Source organism: Oncorhynchus kisutch, linkage group LG25 (genome assembly GCF_002021735.2).
Source record: "Oncorhynchus kisutch isolate 150728-3 linkage group LG25, Okis_V2, whole genome shotgun sequence".
NCBI classification, from domain to species: Eukaryota; Metazoa; Chordata; class Actinopteri; order Salmoniformes; family Salmonidae; genus Oncorhynchus; species Oncorhynchus kisutch.
This window is the reverse complement of record NC_034198.2, coordinates 33111865-33129633: the sequence shown is the minus strand read 5'-3', so window position 1 is coordinate 33129633 and position 17769 is coordinate 33111865. Positions and strand designations below refer to the sequence as shown.

The 17769-nt window shown below is 39.4% G+C and overlaps 2 protein-coding genes across 5 annotated transcripts in view; both read right to left on the bottom strand.

The window, feature by feature from the left end:
* Positions 1–5833, bottom strand: part of bmp5 (bone morphogenetic protein 5) — a 33771-nt gene extending 27938 nt beyond the window's left edge. Inside the window, exon 1 of the mRNA XM_020461016.2 lies at positions 4803–5833. Coding sequence (XP_020316605.1) covers positions 4803–5298 — 496 coding nt within the window. The 5' untranslated portion in view covers positions 5299–5833. The remainder of the gene's footprint in view (positions 1–4802) is intronic.
* A 2315-nt stretch (positions 5834–8148) lies between these two features.
* Positions 8149–17769, bottom strand: part of col21a1 (collagen, type XXI, alpha 1) — a 46983-nt gene continuing 37362 nt past the window's right edge. For 3 of the 4 annotated variants that reach the window (XM_020460806.2, XM_020460804.2, XM_031805072.1), the window contains 10 exons: positions 16088–16141; positions 15725–15796; positions 14811–14846; positions 13761–13805; positions 13208–13240; positions 12953–13099; positions 12723–12777; positions 12444–12638; positions 11285–11362; positions 8149–10343 (listed from right to left, as the gene is read on the bottom strand). In XM_020460806.2, the coding sequence (XP_020316395.1) occupies positions 10153–10343; positions 11285–11362; positions 12444–12638; positions 12723–12777; positions 12953–13099; positions 13208–13240; positions 13761–13805; positions 14811–14846; positions 15725–15796; positions 16088–16141 (906 nt within the window). In that variant the 3' untranslated portion in view covers positions 8149–10152. Of the gene's footprint in view, positions 10344–11284; positions 11363–12443; positions 12639–12722; positions 12778–12952; positions 13104–13207; positions 13241–13760; positions 13806–14810; positions 14847–15724; positions 15797–16087; positions 16142–17769 lie in introns of all 4 variants that reach the window. The other variant, XR_004205463.1, reaches the window with a different exon arrangement.

Below are 17769 nucleotides of genomic sequence, written 5' to 3'. Positions count from 1 at the left end.
AACATTCTCTGCCGATGATGAATGGGCTGTCAGTTATGAAAAACAGGGTGATTTCAATAATTGAAAGTTACTTTCGTCTGCCCCTCCACGTGAGAAAAAGAGATCAGACAGCCTTTTTTTTTACATGATTTGAGTGACTGCTTTGACCTCATTTACCAACCTAATATTGATCTCCTGTAGTTCCTATATAACAAATTGGCTATGTTTGATACAAGGAACCCATATTAATCTTTGTCTGATATATTTGTTTGAACTTGTTTCATAGGAGGACATTAGAAAATGTGCACATTTCCAATTTATAAAAATTATAAATGCAGGTGTAGCATCTTCATTTAACTAATATTGTCACCACTGGCGGTCGTGCCTTTTAAGATTAGGGAGGACAAATTGTTTTAATGAGCATGGTTTTATTTCTATTACAGCATTATTGGATGATACTCTAATTTGCCCTATTCCCATCATGAGGTTGTTACAACTTAGCATGCAAATTAAAGTTTATAACGTTGGTGCACAGGTCGAGAGACAAATTGGAGTAATCAAGATGACAGACAGTGACACATTCAATACTGCCTTGCACACTCTTGACTGCATCTAGCTGATCTGGGGTGTAATCATTAGTCCAAATAGTTTCAAAATGTTTCTCCTCCTCTCAACCTTCACTCTTTGCTTGTGGACTTCAGTGCACAACACAATAGCTGTGACCAAGGGCAAAAAACTCTCCAAGCCAAACCTTCATACCATAACCGCTAACCGCTACACAGCTTACATCGTTGTCACTATATTAACATTATAGTCAACAAACTAGAACTAACACGTTAGTAAACCCACAATCTAATCCATATATATAATTGCGAAGTAAGCAGTTTAGCAGTTACACCAGTGGTCCCTGGTGGCAATACATTTATAAAACTGAAAGTTTACCTGGACTTGGAAGAGTTGCAGTGTTTCATAGCCTCACAGCAGTGTTATAGAATATTGGACCTTTGACTTTCATTCTTTTCTCATTCTCAGCTCAAGCTATTTCTCCAACTGTCAATAAGTTCAAATGAACAGAGGACGGAATATCAGAGCTGCGTAGCAATGTCACAATGGGATGCTGGACTATCACGTCTCAGCATATGTGGACTATGATTTACTCTTTAGCCAGCTAGCTAACATACAGTAAATAGCTATCTAGCATTCCTCAATGTTGGAGTCAGGTTGTTGAGCAGGCTAAATGACCTGCATTACCTAAGTAAGTAAAAGGTAAAACAATAACAAAAAAATACCATGAAATCTCTCTCTCTCTCTCTCTCTGCTGCTTCTCCTTCATTTTTGAAGAAATGAATTTATTCAAAACTGTTCCAACTATTGTCTTTCTCTCTCTTTGAGTCAACTACTCACCACATTTTATGCACTGTAGTGCTAGCTAGCTATATCTTAGGCTTTCAGTAGGCTACTAGATAAATGATCTGAATCTTTGATTGGATGGCCAACGTGTCAGTTCATACTGCAAGAGCACTGGTAGGCAATTATGAAGTCGTCATAGTTACTGTCTAAGTCTATGAAAGCGGGTGAGAACCATGAGCCTCCTATGTTTTATATTGAAGTCAATGTACCCAGAGAAAGAAGGAAAATAGCTGTCCTCCGGTTACACCATGGTGCTACAGTAGAGGGTTCTGTTAAGGCCACTGTAGACCTTCATTGCAAAACTGAGTAGGATGGTCCTCGCCTTCCTCCTCTGAGGAGCCTCCACTGATAGTCACAGCAAAATAATCCTGCAGCAACATGATTTGAGCATTTAGTCAATAATGTTGCTTTATCAGTGGTTAGGCTATTAGCTGGCCAAATGTAAGCTACATGAAATAGCAAATTTATGTAAATCACAAAGCTCATCTGCATTTCCTGCGGTACAGGAAAATTATCAGCAACAAAATATTGATAAAATTAAGATTGTACATTTGTACTATATTATATGACTGAGAGTTACACTTGACAAACAAAGAAGAGCAGACCTCATTTTGAACCCTGTCTGCAATCAAAGGCATGCCATAATGCAGTCAAGAAGACACAAAGTGACAGCTAACCATCCAACACTTGCTAAATAGCAGTAGAAAAGCATTGATGTTGAGGTGTGTTAGTGTTCTGGCACAGCAAGTGAAATCATACAGCCAGTGGGACCATTTCACTGATAGTTTATCTACAGTGAAAGTCTGTGGTTACTTAACACAAACAGGCCAGAGGTCAGGCCGTCCTGTTATAGATTGGACTTGCTCCATGATTAGCTTTGGTCAGTAATCGGAAGCAGAAGTGAGGTTGAGTATATAGTATTTCAAGCGTCAGATAGCTGCAGATCAATTCAGAGGGTGGTTTGACTCACTAAAAAGGGTCGGCAACTTAGGCTACCAGACATGTAGCAGTTTCAGTTAATAAACTTTGATGATATTTTGCACAATTGTTCATCATAATGTCTCCCGAGTGGCGCAGTGGTGTAAGGCACTGCATCTCAGTGCATGAGGCATCACTGCAGTTCCTGGTTCGAAACCAGCTGCGTCACATCCGGCTGTGATTGGGAGTCCCATAGGCCAGCGCACAATTGGCCCAGTGTTGTCTGGGGTAGGCTGTCATTGTACGTAAGAAATTGCTCTTGCCTGATAAAAATTAATGTTGACAAGAGTGAATATGCATTTTTGCGAATACCTCACTTAAATGGCCTAATAATCATTCATAGTAGTAGTATTGTAATAGGCGTTAGTAGTAGCATTAGTGTAGTTAAATCCATTATAGCTGTAGTAGTAATACTTGCGTAAATAGTCTCATTGAACACTTTACCACTGACTGTCCCATGAATGAGAGCACAGAGCATTAAAGGCTGACAGTGAACATGCCATACAGCTCTAAGTGCAAACAGATGGGACTGGCCAAGGTGAGGGATTTTACATCCAACAGCGTGCACAGAAATACCTTTTACATGCTTTCGCTATACAGCACTTATAAGAGCTATATCTCGTATAAGCCTCTTTGTTGTTAAATGTGTTCTCTGTAACTGTAGTTGTTGGTAGATGTGTCTGTATCATTGTAGGATCTTAATTTGACCTGTATTGTCACAGCAAAAATAATCCTGCAGCAACAGGATTTGAACTGTTTAGTCCATAATGGTGCTTAATCAGTATCTGGTCAAAAGTAGGCTACATGAAAAGTGCAGTTCAGTTAATATAACCTGTGTTAGTGTGGGTTTTCAGTGAATTTCTGAAATCACAAAGCTCCTCTGTATTTCTTGCAGTGCAGGAAAATTCTCAGCAACAAAATAGTGATTTAATTAAGATCCTACATCTGTAAGTGTAGTTTGTGTTTTATCATAGTGGCACATGTGAACAAGTATAACATTTCACTAGCTCCTTTTTTGCCGCTGTTGTACTATTCCTTAAATGCGATATACATTACATTTCACTCTCCTTTGGGATGTAATGTTTAATGAAAAATGACACAAAGACGAATTAACAATGCTACTGCTTTCACATCTTACTTCCCAAATCAATTGCCACGATGAATAAGTGGCGAAAATGTGCAGCCCTCATTCGATCGCTTTCCTTTCTTTAACAACAGGACGTAATTAAGGCCAATTTAACCAAGGCCAGACAGTCATCTGATAAGTTTGTATGAACTGCGGGTATAAAGGTCAGCGCTACTGAAGAAACAGTGTTAATCATATTTACCAGAACGCCTTTCCTTAGGCTACAATGCTTTTTGACAATTTCAAAAAATATAAATATTCCAATGTGGGCCTTATGAAGTACTTTGATAAAAATCTATTCATTCAAAATGTATGTGCTGGATATCTAACATGTGCTGAATGCTTTTGATGTCCCCTTGTCAAATAACCATTGTCCTAGGTTATTCAAATATGAAGGTTTAAGAGAAAAGTCATGCATTTTAAGGGAAGCAAGACTTAGAATGAAATTGCAGTTGAATATTTCAAGATCTCCATAGAGATGAGAATTTGAAGAATGTCCATACAAACAGCTTGTTTGATCAAACCGTATTCAAAGAGCATGGATAAGGTCTTTAAAATATGGGTCGTTTGTGCTTTTACCACTGTTTTACCTTGTAAATATGGTCTGACATTAATATCAGGCATCTCAAAGTCTGAAATAGAAACTGATATTGACATCGAAATAGACTTGAAACATCAACAACAGTATAATGAAAAGTACAGCATTAAGACAAACAGCACAGTGACCTTGAAGAGAACTTGGGAACACTTCTGAGCAGTGTGCCACACTGTTCCTGCTACAGGTGACAAAGGGGAAATGAGTGCCTGATACTACAGGAATAGCCTATAACTTATATTAATTGGAAATCTAACTGAATATCATAATTATCTGCAACAAAATGAATAGCATTGCATATGCTACTGTGGGAGGAACATTTGTTTAACATGTTTAGGGTTTTTATTTTCGTCTAATGAATCCAATCAAATTCAATAAAAATAAACACAGATTCGTGTTAATTTAATCAATGTTGTTAAGTTAGAATTTGTATGAATCTATGTGGTATTTTAAATGTAAAATGAAAACATGGTTTAAAGAGTACGTTTCCAGTATTGAAGGACATATGGACAATATACGAAAAAGAATAAGCCTATAATAAATTAACAAATCTAAATATTTAAATATTAGTCGTGAGAAGGCCATGTGACATTGTTCTAAGGATTAAAAAATACTGTGGTTAATCAGTTACCGCAATATTTTCCATTTTGTGTGTGTTGGAGCGCACGGAACAAATCAGCAAGCTTGAAACCTTTCTCAATTCAATTCGCTTACCTAAGTTGACAAAGCTCATAACCATATCAGCATCGTTTAGAAAGTTGGTGTCGTGAGATGTAGTGAGTGGAGGGCTTTGGCTCGTCAGAGGAGCCGCGCGGTAAGGTTGCGAAACACGAGAGTGTCCCTGCGGAGAGCCGTGGTACCCTTTACGCGAGTTTCCATGAGCCTTCGCGCTGAATCCTTTCCCTGTAACCTCTTGTGTTCTCAACCCTTCTTCCTCCTCAGTAGTCATGGCATTGTACAGGTCAAGCATGAACAGGGGTGCTGAAGATGCTTGTTTTCCTGGAGAAAAGGGCCTTGGACGATGTGGTAAACCCAAAATAGAGAGAATCTCTCTCTGAATCTCTCTCCGTTCATGGTTACGCAATCTCCTGTAAATAAAACTAGAATGCACATGGTTGTCGCCTAAACCACAATGAGCGCAGTATAGAAAACTCAAGCAGCTCCAGAAAAGTCCAAACGTTGCCCGGTTCAAAGAAATGAAAGCTCTCATCTTGCACAATTATGTTTTTGATGATGATGTTACACAAGTATACAGTTGTTACCAATGTATAAAGATGATCTCCATTTCAATGCAAATATCACAATTTCTGAATGTTTTTTTTTACATCCAGCATAACATAAAGGTTATTATGTCACAACACTTTTAAGGAGAACGTCTGCCTGCAATGATGTTCTTGTAAGTCTCACATGAACGTATGCTGTGGAGCTGTCCCTTCTCTTCGGCAAAAATAAACACGTTTTTGTTGAAGTTCTTTCCAGTGCTCCGCTTAAATCCAATGTCCCACTGTCACATGTTTCAAAATAGGCGCATCACATGTGGAATTGTTACTTTCTATCGCACCTACACAATAACATGCAGGTACGCCCATAAAAGTCGAAAAAGCCCAACGCTTTCATTGAATAGGAACATAAAAGCCCCTTTGAGTGGAAATCAGTAGACTATATACAGTAATAGCACCCGTTGCCACTAGTTGCCACGGCGCGTAAAGTTTTTGGGAAAATGTGTTGAAGCTTGTTGTCTATCCAATGAGTCCATCCCATCCAGGAACACGTTTTTGCATCCACCTCTAGCGGCCACAATAAAACTTAACCGACATGAAGATGAATGTGGCAACTCAGATGTGCAAGGGGAGACACTTGAAATAAGAAACCTGTCTTAACAAGTCAAAGAATAACGACACGGCCATTTAATTACCCCTTCAGGGTTGGCCATATCAGTGCGTTTAAGGAGGGGACATTTGGACAAATGTGTAATTATTGTTTCCAAAATCAAATCTGTACATTCATTGAATCTAGAAATATATCAATCAACGTATATTTTTGACCACCTACAATATTATGTTGATGGTCTTTTAGGACAGGCCCATCTATATTGAACAAACATTTGATATGAATGCAACATGTAAAGTGTTGGTCTCATGTTTTGTGAGATGAAATACAAGATCCCAGAAATGTTCCATACACAAAGCTTTTTTTTCTCAAATTTTGTGGCCAAGTTTGTTTACATCCTTGTTAGCGAGCATATCTCATTTGCCAAGATAATCCGTCTACCTGACAGGTGTGGCATATCAAGAAGCTGATGAAACAGCATGATCATTACACAGGTACACCTTGTGCTGTGGAATATAAAAGGCCACTCTAAAATGTAAAGTTTTGTCACATAACATAATGCCACAGATATCTCAAGTTTTGATGGAGCGTGCAACTGGCATGCTGACTGAAGGAATTTTCACCAGAGCTGTTGCTAGTGAACTTAATGTTAATTTCTCTGCCATAGAGAATTTGGCAGTACGTCCAACCGGCCTCACAACCACAGACCACGTGTAACCACGCCAGCCCAGGACCTCCACATCTGGCTTCTTCGCCGGCGGGATCGTCTGCGACCAGCCACCTGGACAACTGATGAAACTGAGGAGCATTTCTGTCAGTAATAAAGGCCTTTTTTGGGAGAAAGAAAACCTATTCTGATTGGCTGGGCTTGCCTCCCCAGTGGGGGAGGTAATGTGTAATAAATAGAGTAGGGCCTAATTTATTTATGTCAATTGGCTTTTTTCCATCTATGAACTGAAATTGTCACATGTTGAGTTTATTGTTTTTGTTCATTATTATTTCCTTTTAGCTCCACAAAGTTGCAAATCATTTTTTTCTTAATGAGAAGACTGTAGGCTGGTGAGGTGTGACATGTGCGCGAGTTATCCTCACCAACACATGGGGCTGTATGGTCATCATCATTGGACATAGTTAAATAATGGGGTTAGTGCATACATTTTCATACGTACTGGTGCCCTGTGGGAATCAAACATACAACCCTGGCATTGCAGCAACTACGCTCTATCAACTGAACCACACAAGCCCCAGGTATGTGTAAGCCTATGTATGTATACAGGAACGTATGTGCTATTGAAATGGCTGCTAAGATCTCTTGCCAGGTTTGCAATAGTGTATTGATTGGGTATATCATGATATTCATTTACATTCATTTAAATCAAAGGCAACACAATTACTTTTCCAATTATGTTCAGACCTACAGTATGTATACACTATTAAAATGTTAACTTTTGAAGGGATTGATAGCAATAGTTACAGGTAAGAACAACCTGTAACCATGCAGTAGGCCTACCTCAGCTTTAATATTACTGATGTACTATCATAGTGTCCAAGCTATCAGTCATTGGTTGGCTCAGGTGCAGCTTAGCAGTGCTGTCAATATTATCCCCAAGACATATACAGTAGCAGCATAAACTGTCCTTCTCCACATTTTCTCTATCAAAGTCTTGGCCTCTAATGGTTGGCTTCGCTATAGTTAGGCTACTCATGGTGATGTATTGGTTGACCTCGCTAACTATAGCTAGGCTGCTCATTAAGATCTATTGGCTATTTGTTCTATGCCTTTGAAGCTGAGTTTCTTTTGAAAAGAGATAGAAATGGTAAATTATTATTATTATTAGCAATCTATAAAGTATTTAATTTTCATTTAAATTGACTAAGCATCCCCAATGATTAAGTTATTTCACAGTTTAGTTGCAGAGTTGTAATCCCATTGCGCCATCTAGTGTAGGATGTGTACATCACCTGTTATTGCAGACAGACAGACAGCCATAGACAGACACACAGATACACACACACACATGCGAGGACACACACAAATTCAGGCTGAGTCATCCGGCAACTGTGATGTGACAGTTGATCAAGATCGTACAAAGATGTAAGAGTGTGAGAGTGTTAGGACCATCATTTATCATCATCCCCAATTACCACCAGTGAGAATTCTGTACTTAAAAGGAAATTCCAACTGTGATTTTGAAACAGAAGGAAATTAATAATATAAGGTAAAAAGTGGTGGAATTTATTTTTTTATTTGCATAACACACACACAAACACAAAAAAACTTCACGTCATAAAAAAGTTTTAATTAATGATACCAAAAGTCAATACAAAAGTCACCATTACACATACAAAATTAGACACAGCAAAAAAACGACCATGCTCTCACAGGTAAAGCCCATCAATACACAGTAAATTAGTTCAGTTTTATAAATAACCAAAAATACTTCAACTTGATAGGCTAAGGTAAGACAAGGTACGGTAAGGTAAGGTACTCAGGCACATAAATGTCATATATGCACGAACAGTAAAACATTTGTAACAGAGCAAACTTCAGATTAAGTCAAGATGTCAACATTTATCCCGCACTCTTTTGGCAGAAAGTAGCTAGGATTTCCCAGGTTTACATTTGTTATAGTAGGTAGGCCTATCCTCTACTCAAGTTTTAAAAAATACTTGTTAATGTATTTTTCATACAATACATAAACTAGTTTTTGTATAAAATGTTTTAAAAGGAATATAAACTGAAATAGCATCGCTGTAATGCACACAGGTTTTAGATTATGGCTTTTATATGTTCATTCATCAAAATGTTTCATAAACATAGCAGCCTCCATTATAGACATAGTAAGCTCACAGATTTGCCCTGAAACTATGTAATAATTATTTAGATGTTGTTTACAACAACTTTATTTGTCAAATTACAAATTATAATACATTACAGGGTCTTTAAACATTTCATAAAAAAATACAAACAAATTTGCTAAACAAATTGAGGGGTGACCATGAAAAAGAAATGGTGCAAAAACACAACTTTTTTGGGGTGACCAATCAGAATGTATGGTGCAAAAACCAAAACGTTTTGGGGTGACCAATCAGAAAGTCTGGTGCAAAAAAATCATAATTTTGGGGTGATCAATCAAAAAGTATAGTGCAAAAACACCAACACCAGGCGGCAGTATATGGCAAGAAAATGTACCATCAGCATTGTCCAAGTGGAGTACCAACCCTTTATTCCCGTGTGCTTCTGTGAGCAATGTAGAATTCTTTACATTGGATTTTTTGTATTGCTATTTGGCTCAGAATCTAACCAATGCCAACCAAAGCCATCCAAATGTAGGAGCAATTACTATCAATCTTTTAAAGGGATAGTGAAACATTTTTTTCATGCTAGCTGTTCCTGTAGACTTCCAGTCATTGTGCTAATGCTAGATAGCAATGGCTCCAGAAACTACCTTCAAACTGCCTGCAGAGACAAATGGTATCCATGAGTTCATCTGACTCTGGGCAAGTACAAAAAGGAAAAAATGTTGTACTATCCCTTTAAAGCAAAATGGAGCCCATGACATAACAAGCAGAATGTGACAAGGACAGAATGAATATGTTTTTTCCCCCTCTAAAGCCGGTTTATACCTGCTGCTAATATGGGTCCTGTGTCCTGATCTTGTCCACATTGTGATTGTCCCCAAATTTTCAGAAATGTAATCTCTTATCCGTCCACTGTGCATGCATTGTGACGAGATTTCCTGGCCCACCCCTGTATGCAAATTATTTCACAGTTATTCTTTCAAAATAATCTTTCTTTATTTTAAGACACATATTGATGACATAAGTCAATGGTGCCATCTGTCCAGATTCGTCTACACAGATATTTCCAAACCCAACGTGTGCCTAACTACCTAAGAAGCTGGTCAGGAAGATTCGATCAGAATCAGATCACAGATCACAATCTTATAATTGTCTACACCTGTCTAAAAATGTGGGCACAGTCAAAATGTGGACAAGATCAGGACAAAGGACCAGGTTAGAACCAGGTATAAACTGGGCTTGATAAAGGTCATGAAAGGATGCACATGAGTATCTTTGCTATATACATGTTAAGAGGTACTTCCTGTTTCCGTGACTAATGGGAAACACTGTAAAATGTGATCTTCCTGAGATTGGAAAGATTTGCTGTTTTTCTTTGAGATGTATGTATCTACTTCAGACTGTTTGATTGCCTGCCTGCTGCCATGTTGGGTCAATAGTTTGGTCCTTTACTAAAAGGATCCCTGCTCCTCATCATGACACCGTAACACATGGATAGATGACACACCCCCGGCTGGCCCGGGACCCCAGGGTTACCTCTCTTCCCCTCCTCCCCGTTTAAGCCAGGGGGTCCTGGCTTCCCTGGATGGCCTGGTTTACTGTACCCCTGGGGGCCCATTTGACCTAGGAAAGTAGACCATTACAAATTAGATGTTTCTCTTGTGGTTCCAAAACATGTCTTACTGGTTTGCCAACAATTCCTAATCCTGTTCTTTCATCACTTTTGATTGAAAAAGGGTAGCTAAGGTCCCAGAAGGCTTACAATGTGTTTATCTGCAGAAGAGGGGAAAAGGGTCCTAATAGATTTGAAATGAATCCCAGAAAGTACTCTCCAACAGCTTGGACACTATGCAGTGACTCAGATGCATCAATCTTAAGAACATTCTCCTGATTCCATTTCTATCTTAACTAAATAGACATTTTTTTATTTGTTTTTATTTTTGACCTGTATTTAACCAGGCAAGTCAATTAAGAACAAATTCTTATTTTCAATGACAGCCTAGGAACAGTGGGTTAACTGCCTGTTCAGGGGCAGAACAACAGATTTGTACCTTGTCAGCTCGGGGATTTGAACTTGCAGCCTTCCGGTTACTAGTCCAACACTCTAACCAATAGGCTACCCTGCCGCCCCACATAACTACACTGAGTGAACAAAACATACAGAACACCTTCCTAATATTGAGTTGCACCCTTCCTTTTCCCCCCAGAACTGCCTACATTTTTTGACACAAACCGGTGCACCTGGCACCAACTACCATACCCCGTTCGTTCAAAGGCACTTACATCTTTTGTCTTGCCCATTCACCCTGTGAATGGCACACATACGCAATCCATTTCTCAATTGTCTCAAGGCTTACAAATACTTCTTTAACCTGTCTCCTTGTCTTCATCTACACTGATTGAAGTGGATTTAACAGGTGACATCAATAAGGGATCTTAGTCTATGTCATGGAAAGAGTAGGTGGTCATAATGTTTTGTATACTCAGTGTATATTGCATTTATCTGATTGGATGTACAGTAGCGTACCATACATAGTAAACATGTATTATATTCCTATTATTACCTGGAGGCCCTGGAGTTCCCGGATCTCCAATCTCTGTTCTTCCTTGACTGCCCTTCTCACCCTTTAATCCAGGATCTCCTGGAAACACACATAGAATGCAATGTGTTCCAGACAATACAAATAGAATGCAATGTGTTCCAGACAGTACAAATCGAATGCAATGTGTCCCAGACAGTACAAATAGAATGCAATGTGTCCCAGACAGTACAAATAGAATGCAATGTGTTCCAGACAGTACAAATAGAATGCAATGTGTTCCAGACAGTACAAATAGAATGCAATGTGTTCCAGACAGTACAAATAGAATGCAATGTGTTCCAGACACTACAAATAGTATGCAATGTGTTCCAGATAGAACAAATAAAATGCAATGTGTTCCAGACAGTACAAATAGAATGCAATGTGTTCCAGCTAGAACAAATAGAATGCAATGTGTTCCAGACAGTGCAAATAGAATGCAATGTGTTACAGACAGTGCAAATAGAATGCAATGTGTTCCAGACAGTGCAAATAGAATGCAATGTGTTACAGATAGAACAGATAGAATGCAATGTGTTCCAGATAGAACAAATAGAATGCAATGTGTTCCAGATAGAACAAATAGACTGAAATGTGTTCCAGATAGAACAAATAGAATGCAGTGTGTTCCGGACAGTACAAATAGAATGCAATGTGTTCCGGACAATACAAATAGAATGCAATGTGTTCCAGACAGTACAAATAGAATGCAATGTTTTCCAGACAGTACAAATAGAATGCAATGTGTTCCAGACAGTACAAATAGAATACAATGTGTTCCAGATAGAACAAATAGAATGCAATGTGTTCCAGACAGTACAAATAGAATGAAATGTGTTCCAGACAGTACAAATACAATGCAATGTGTTCCAGATAGAACAAATATAATGCAGTGTGTTCCAGACAGTACAAATAGAATGAAATGTGTTCCAGATAGAACACATAGAATGCAATGTGTTCTAGGCAGTACAAATAGAATGCAATGTGTTCCAGACAGTACAAACACATTTTGAAATCTTATTTGAATAAAGGAAAAAGCTAGGCCTATGTTTATATTCTACTCTACTGTTTACCTGTACATGCTGTACAGATTAATTGAGTCCTCTGTATTAATTGAGTCCTCTGTAAGCCTATGTATTACCTTTCAAGCCAAGCATCCCAGGATGCCCAGGTCGACCTGGATGGCCTGGCTGTCCACTGGAACCAGGGTTCCCAGGAAAGCCTGTAGATCCTTGGGGCCCAACCGGGCCTGGTACCCCCGGAGTCCCATCCCTGGTCTGACAGTGGTCACAGTTACTCAGCTGCTGGTTACTGAGGAGTAGTGAAGGCATCTCCACTGGGATGAAAACACAATGGAGAGGGCTCAGATATAGGTGTACTACACAGAGCACAGCAATGATCAAACATAATCAATACTCACATCTAAGTACCTCTCTGCATATTTCCTGAATTATTTGCTTGGACATCTCCCTTCCCTGTGGAAATGTGACATGATTGATGGCATCATGCAAAATGTACGAGTCAATTAATACAAATGGCATAGACATTGATGGAACAGTGAACGATTGTTGTTGAAAAGTGACATGTTGGGTAGTTGTTGATGACCAAGGATGGTCAGTGTACTGGTGATTGTACTGGTGAGGTACATACAGGTCTCCCCTCTAGTCCAGGTGGCCCAAGAGGGCCAACGTCCCCGCTCTGTCCTCGAGGCCCAGGCGGGCCTGTCTGCCCAGATAGTCCTGGCTGGCCTTGGTGACCTCCCAGTCCCCTCTGACCGGGGTCTCCTGTTGTCCCTTTCTGGCTTCCACAAGAGCATAGTATAAGTACACACACACTGCTCTAGATGGGGATGTATGCTTGGCTATTAGGGCTACAGCTACTTACAGTAGTCAATGACAAACTTACCTCTCCTTTTTGTCCTGATGAGCCATTAGAGCCCTGTCAATCAAAGTCATAATGGCTGATTATTAGTCATGTTCATTAATTATAATGTAATTGGAATTGAATGAGATGGAAATACAACTAACTTCCATATCCTCTAGATGTGGATAAAGGGAAAACATGCTGTTTAAATTGATATTGCCAATGGAAAAGTGATCGTCAGAAGTCAATTTGAGAGTTGTTCTGACACTTCCAAATTCACAATCCAATTTCTGTACATGAATGTATTAGATCAGTGCTGGTCTATGATATGAAATAAATACATTGTGACAAGAGGAAAATATTCCCATTTACAAATTATTTAGGCTATTGAAGAACCACTATAATGTGGTGAGAAAAGTTTCCCAATAGAACAAGTCTACTGCAGCACTTGCAAGCAGTAAATATTGTGTAACTGGGCTTCCGAGGCTACTGGACAATCAACTGTCCAATTGGACAAAATGCTCTTGTATAGCCATTACAGAATTAATTCATTGATGTAAAAAGAATAGATGTAATCATAGGAAGGGGAACTTACATGATTCCCTGGAATTCCTATATCTCCTTTTTCACCTCTCAATCCCTGTAGAGAAAATTAAACTAGCAATTAGGGTTTTTTGTTTCTAGTCATTCTGTTTGTGATTAAATGTAAGGTCATCCGTAATCAAATTAGTGTCCTTCAGAGCAGAGTTAAAATTGACTGAGATTTTACAAGAAGGTTGTTGCTACGTCCATGACAGTCAGTTTAATGATATTTCCATCCAGAGACTCAGTACAAGTGACTTCTTAACCGTAGTCCTGTGGTGACATTGTCATTTGACTCGATACGCTTCCTAGTTTCCCCCCCAAAGATCATAGCTGTCCCCGTTTTCCATGACTTTTAAATTAAGCGGTTGTTCAACATGATTCCACTCTGGCTAAATGAAAGCAACCACATTTGGAAGGAGGTAGTGAGCCAAGCATCCGATTATACTTGAAGCAGTCTTTTGTACATGGAAAATGTAGCAACCTGTATATACAGTACCAGTCAAAGGTTTGGACACACCTACTCATTCAAGGGTTTTTCTTTATTTTTTACTATTTTCTACATTGTAGAATAATACTGAAGACATCAAAACTCTAAAATAACACATGTGGAATCATGTAGTAACCAAACAAGTGTTAAACAAATCAAAATATATTTTGAATTTGAGACTCTTCAAAGTAGCCACCCTTTGCCTCGATGACAGCTTTACACACTCTTGGCATACAATGTTGAAAATAGTAAAAAATAAAGAAACACTCTTTAATGGGTAGGTTTGTCCAAACTTTTGACTGGTACTGTATGTTTCCCAAAGCAACCTCCGGCCATACGTAAAATGAAGGTTTCAATATGTTCATCAGTTACAGTATATTACATTTCATTTTGTTGCTGTTTACCATTATTTACTCTCTTGGACTGAACAGCATGGAAAAATATAACTCAACTCTATGCTTTACATGTATGGAATTCCATCTGAAATCCTCTGAGAGGACAGACGCTCCATACAAAGAATCAAGGGTAGCTAATGGATTTGAATTATCAGGAGTTATTAAATGTCGCAAATACCTCCCCTCCTCGTTCACCTGGATCTCCCCTTTGTCCCTAGTGAGATAGAAATGACACAACAATCCCGTGTTATGATATTGTTCTAATACTGTTACAATGGAGAATACAGAGTTACAGCTACACATGTTCAAACATCAGCTGCATCCAGTCCATGGAACATGCTATGGATATGCCAGAGGACAGTGTGTTAAACATTTTACAAGCCTCTTGTAGTGTTTCCCTGTTTTTTGAAAATATATTTTGTTGTAAGATTGCAAGTTGTCCTGAAGTGGTAGAAATTAAACGAAAGGCAAACTAAAAAGTGCTGTTTATGATACGGTAAGCTAGATATAATTGTCTCTAGGGTGGAGCATCAAATAATGACTGTTAAACAGTTCCTGTAAAAAATACTGTTATTGATCAATGATGTATTTTATTGCATTTAATTAACCCTCACCTGTAAATTGCAGTCCTTGGGGAAATGTATTTATTTCATCATATGAAACGCTTATTGGAAGAGGTGGTATAAATTATTATTCTTTATTGAAGTTAATGGAGGTAAATCTGGAAACACAGCTCACTATAAAGTAGCTTTCTGGCTCCTAATTCTTCATCAAAATGCAACGTCAGTGTTTTTCCTCGCTCATTAAATAAACAATTTGATCGGGATGGCAACACTGAAAACATTTGCAGAAAACATTCTTAATGCTTAATCCCAGCTCAATCGTACACTAAGTCTCAGAAAAATAAATAATTATATCAATTTCAAAATAACCTATTTGAGTAGAACATTTAGTGAAAATGAGTATAATTGCTAATTCCAATAATTCCAATAATGGCTAAATAGGTTAATCCCTATTGAACAGTATAGACATACTAATTTCACAGCAGTTAAGAGTGATTTTGTAGGAGACTGTCCTCTCCCTAATAACTACCTTAGGTCCTGTCAGGCCTGGCATTCCTGGGTGTCCTGGCTGACCTGCTCCACCATGGTCACCTGACTTGCCCTGGAATAACATTCATTCAATCAGCATTATACTGTACATGTCCATTTGAGTCATTTAGCAGACACTTATTACAGCGACTTACAGTCTTAACATAGCTGGGTGAGACAACCACATATCTGCACATAGTAAGAACCCACAGTAAGGACACTTTCTCTTTTAGACGTTCTGTAGCTTACGTCGTAAGGGTTCGTCAATGACTCACACAGCCTTCTTAAAACAGATCTAAATGACGTAATCACCTTTACATTCATAATAGACAATATCAACCGATATAAAACTTTAAATGTTGACCTCCTGTCCTGGAACCCCTGGTTGACCTGGAAGTCCACTTTCACCTTTGCTGCCCTTTATTTGAGAAAAAAATATTAGTTGAAGGAGGTACTTCATAAAATACAATTCAGAAATACAATTCTGCTTTGAAATCATGAAATACTGCTGTGAAAAAAAGGCATTGTTGAAAGGCATTGTTTCCACATTGGCAGAGATCACATTCAAGGTAAGTGCTGCGTATGTCGGCTCAATCAGAAATGCCATTTAAATGTCAAGCGTGCTATTACACTATCTAGTGCTGATCGGATTTAAACCTAGCCCTAGTTTGTGTTTTTTCTTTTTCTAAACAAGTATCCTCTCCCTAATAAATGCTGTTTGAAACTAGGACAATAATATGAAAACCCTGGTCATGTCTATAAACTACTATTTCACTCCTGTGCCATTAACCAATACACATTGGCTCTTGTTAAACAGATATGAGTTAATGAAAAGTGATTGGGAGACAGAGAGTCGAGACCAGAGAACCAGAGTACCAGACCGCTTTTGATTTCCATCCCAAAATTCCACTGTCGAAGGCAATAGTAGTCAACTTATATCACCATTTCATTTGGCGTCTCCAGTATAACCATGGCACTGCTCTAAACAACATACTCGCTAGAAATTATATCACTGCAGAAAATGTTAACCCAAGCACTATATGCATCTACAATAATGCAAAGTTTTGTTGCATGTCTCGGTAGGCCTATACAGTGGCACTCTAACATGACTAGAGGAACGGATTTCACACACCAATAGACAAGGGCTGATATGCACAGCGCAACTATAAACCCTTTCAAGGACAGATGAGGTAATGTAATATTTTGAATTTCATAACACTGCTCAATGTCATTAACGGTTTTAAAGTTGCTCTGTGTGGTCATCACTGCCTCTAGTGGTGGTGTTGCAGCACTGCCTCTAGTGGTGGTGTCGCAGCACTGCCTCTAGTGGTGGTGTCGCAGCACTGCCTCTAGAGTGGTGGTGTCGCAGCACTGCCTCTAGTGGTGGTGTCGCAGCACTGCCTCTAGAGTGGTGGTGTCGCAGCACTGCCTCTAGTGGTGGTGTCGCAGCACTGCCTCTAGTGGTGGTGTCGCAGCGCTGCCTCTAGTGGTGGTGTCGCAGCGCTGCCTCTAGTGGTGGTGTTGCAGCACTGCCTCTAGTGGTGGTGTTGCAGCACTGCCTCTAGTGGTGGTATCGCAGCACTGCCTCTAGTGGTGGTGTCGCAGCACTGCCTCTAGTGGTGGTGTCGCAGCACTGCCTCTAGAGTGGTGGTGTCGCAGCACTGCCTCTAGTGGTGGTGTCGCAGCACTGCCTCTAGTGGTGGTGTCGCAGCGCTGCCTCTAGTGGTGGTGTCGCAGCGCTGCCTCTAGTGGTGGTGTCGCAGCACTGCCTCTAGTGGTGGTGTTGCAGCACTGCCTCTAGTGGTGGTGTTGCAGCACTGCCTCTAGTGGTGGTGTTGCAGCACTGCCTCTAGTGATGGTGTTGCAGCACTGCCTCTAGTGGTGGTCTTGCAGGAGACAGGAGTAATTGAGATCTTCAACAGTACCAGTACCAGTAAATGGCCAGAACACTGAAATTCATCCAACACATTACAGATGTAGGGTCTTAATTTGTGCCAGTTTGCTGCAGCAGGAAAATACTTATTAAACCAATCATAATTCATGGAC